Source organism: Anser anser (assembly GCF_964211835.1).
Source record: "Anser anser genome assembly, chromosome: 18".
NCBI lineage: Eukaryota > Metazoa > Chordata > Aves > Anseriformes > Anatidae > Anser > Anser anser.
Genome location: NC_139739.1, coordinates 15,760,126 through 15,763,520, shown reverse-complemented (window position 1 = coordinate 15,763,520; position 3,395 = coordinate 15,760,126). Strand labels below are relative to the sequence as shown.

General features: G+C 64.3%; 1 protein-coding gene across 2 annotated transcripts; it reads right to left on the bottom strand.

Moving 5' to 3' along the window:
• Positions 1-702: 702 nt before the first annotated feature.
• Positions 703-2,841, bottom strand: SELENOM (selenoprotein M). 2 transcript variants are annotated; one of them, XM_083803671.1, is made up of 6 exons: positions 2,685-2,841; positions 2,546-2,581; positions 2,435-2,469; positions 1,697-1,775; positions 1,243-1,470; positions 703-1,162 (listed from the first exon to the last, which is right to left on the bottom strand). In XM_083803671.1, exons 1-5 carry the CDS (start codon positions 2,796-2,798, stop codon positions 1,258-1,260), a joined length of 477 nt encoding a protein of 158 aa, XP_083659797.1. In that variant the 5' UTR covers positions 2,799-2,841; the 3' UTR covers positions 703-1,162; positions 1,243-1,257. The 2 variants fall into 2 exon arrangements, with proteins under 2 accessions (XP_083659797.1, XP_083659796.1); XM_083803670.1 differs by having other exon boundaries at positions 703-1,470; positions 2,685-2,840.
• Between the last annotated feature and the right edge of the window lie 554 nt (positions 2,842-3,395).

Genomic DNA, 3,395 nt, shown 5'->3' with positions numbered 1-3,395 from the left:
CAATGCCTCTGCATCCAGTCTTTCTCCCCACCCCCTCCAAGCCACACGGCTGCATGGAGCCCCCGGAGCAACCTGCCTGCAGCGTGCAAGGCTGCCTCCCTCTGCCCGGGGGCATTTGCAGCCCCACCTGCATGGAGACCCCTCTGCCTGCATCTGTATGCAGGCCTGCTCACCTGTCCCCGAGGTGACACGTGGCAAGCACAGCTCCTGCACAGGGACAATACCCAGAGCTGAGAGGAACCATTCATGTCCCACCCCAGCTGAGGGCTTACTGCCCCCCACAGCCAGGTCTGGCACAGAGAAGTGCCCATGCTCCCAACAGAACGAAACAGAGCCAGGTCTGCAGGCAGCACAGCTGCTCCCTGCTCTGTCAAATCCAGGTATCTCAGCAGGGCCGACACAGCTGGTGGGCTTCAGATCTACACCACAGGACCCAGACCTGGGCTTACACACCATCTGCCTGACCCCCATGTGAGCAGCTGTGCCCGAAGCTGCATTGACTGATCTGTCTGCCCGCAGCAGCACAGGAACCGCAGAGCTGGTCTGGGGGTTGGTATGTCAGCCTGCCGGTGGTGACCGGGCACCCAGGGTGACCCTGTGGCCCCCTCCACCTCTGCCAGCTGCTCTGTGGCACCCAGCTCCTCCAGGCATTGATGCATGCCCCACTGAGCCCACCCTGGAAAGATGACAATATGCAGCGGATCGTAAGCAAAAGTTTTACTGTGTGCTCAATATGAGGCAACCCTGCTGGTGGTGTAAAGCCATACCCTCCTAGGAGGCAGCTTTCCCACCTCCAGGACTCAGCACATCTACTCTCAGCACCTGGGGCTTTCTGCTGAGGGTTTCATCCTGTCCTGTGCAGGTAGGATATCGCTGTCCAGCACCAGGAGTTGACTAAACCTTGGGGCACGGTAAAGGAACAATGAGATTACTGCTCCTTCAGATTGGCCATGTCACAATGGCTGGGGTGGGGGAAGGCAGTAACGGGCAGATACGGCTCACTTGGATGTCCTAAGTGCACAGGCAGCCTCTGCTGAAGTCTAGAGCTGCTCAGGGCATCCTCGGGGAAGAGGCTATGGAACACTGAGCAACAGTGGGGGGAGCTGGAAAGATTTCTCTGCATCGCGGTCAAACCCTTGTCACCCCATGGATCTGTTCCCAGCTGCATATGAAGAGGCAGCTGTTCTAACATCCTCATCCTCACCCACTAAGGCTGCAGGACCTTCCACCCCTTCTACCCACCCTTTGCACCGCTCACTAGAGGTCTGGATGTTCTTTGTTGTCATGTTCAGATGGGGTCTTGCTGTCAGTTGCAGGAGCTTTGGGGAGCTGCAGGGTGGGCAGAGGCTTAGCAGGGGCAAACTGGAACTCCTCGGGAACAGGGGCATCAGGCGTCTCCTTGCGGTAGAAGCCCAGCTCCTGCACCAGCTGGTTGATCTCCTCCCGGGTCATGTCACTCAGGGGGATTCTCTGCACAGAGACAGGGATTGCAGCCTCTTCAGACCCATCCCAGGTGCCCTGCACTGGGAGGCATGGGCTCTGGTGGTTGCAGGCCCCTGCCACCACTCTCCCACAGCACCCCACTGAGCAGCCGGTACCACAGGGTGCTGCTGTTGGCTCTACCTGCACCAGCATGAGTAGAGCACCGTCCACCCCAGACTCCGCAGCAGTGATGAGTGTCTCATGACCCACTCACCTCCAGCTCCTCGTATCTGTAGCTGAGCAGTACAAGCTCGGGGTCGGCGCCAGGCAGGTGCTTCATCTCCAGGTTATGGCTAGCAAGCGTGTTAAGGAGTGGGCAGCACCAAGCAGGACTATGCGGCCCCCCTGTCCTGTCCCATCGCCCCATCCCGTGCTCTGTCCTATTCCCATCCCATCCCATGTCCTGTTTTGACCCGTATCCTGTCCTGCTGCAGCCCCACATCCCGTCCTGTCCCATCCCATTCTGTCCCCTGCCCTGTCACATCTTGTCCACACCCCGTCCACATCCTGTCCTGTCCCATCCCATCCCTTCCCCATCCCATCCCGTCCCCATCTCATCCCCATCCCCTCCCGTCCTGTCCCGCCCTGTCCCCATCCCATCCCATCCCCATCCCGTCCCCATCCCATCCCCACCCCATCCCCATCCCCTTTCCATCCTGTCCCACCCAGCGTACCCCATCCCGTCCCCACCCCATCCCATTTCCATCCTGTCCCATCCCGTCCCCACCCCGTCCCCATCCCCTTTCCATCCTGTCCCACCCCAGCGTACCCCATCCCGTCCCCACCCCAACCCCATCCCATCTCCATCCCGTCCCCACCCCACTTCCATCCTGTCCCACCCCAGCGCACCCCATCCCCCCCCAGTCCGTCCCCATGCCGTCCCGCCCCCGGCCCGACACAGCCCCCCGGCCAGCCCCGTGCCCCGCAGCGCCCGGCAGCCCCGGGCGGGTACTAGAGGGGGATGTCCTGGGTGACGAAGGCCTTCACCTGGGGGCAGAGCGGGCCCGGCTCAGAGCGGGCCCGGGCCTGCCGCGGGCCGCGCCGCCCGCCCGGCGCCACCTACCTCCCGCAGGCGGTTCAGCCGTCACCCGCCGCAGGTCTGCGGGGAGAGAGAGAGAGAGAGAGAGAGAGAGCACAGCTCAGCCCGTCGCCGCCACCGCCGCCGGCCCGGCCCGGCCCCGCCGCGCCCCACGCGCACCCACCTCCACCTTGCCCCGGGCCAGGCCCCGCAGCTCGGCCCCCGGAGGCCGGAGGGGCCGCGGGCCGCCCCCCGCCGCCACCGCCAGCAGCGCCAGCAGCGCCGCCGCCCGCCGCATCGCCACGTCGCGGGTCGCGCGCGGCCCCGCTGCGCGTGCGCAGAGCCGCGCGGGCGGGGACGCGCGCCGGCCGCAAGCGCCGCGCGCACGCGCGTTCGTTCGTGGCTCACAGCGGCGAGCACGTGCGCGCGTGCGGTACGCACGCGCCCTGCGTCCGCGCGCACCCCGTGCGCAGGCTGCACGCGCAGCTCGCACGCACCTCCGATGCGCGCACACACACGGCGCGTGTGCACGTGGCACACGCACACGCACAGCTCGCGCACACCTCCTGCGAACACGCACCGTGAACACCCTGTTGGTACGCGCTCTGCATGCACACGTGCACCGCGTGCAGGCTTCACGTACTGTGCGGAAGGGAAGAAGCCAGAGAGTTGTGGTCAATGGGATGGAGTCGAGTGGGAGTCCTGTATCTCGTGGAGTCCCTCAAGGGTCGGTACTGGGACCAGTGTTGTTTAATATAGTCATCAGTGACTCGGATGAGGGAATGGAGCGCGCCGTCAGCAAGTTTGCTGATGACACAAAACTGGGAGGAGTGGCTGACACACCGGAAGGCCATGCTGCCATCCAGCAGGACCTCAGCAGGCTGGAGAGGTGGGC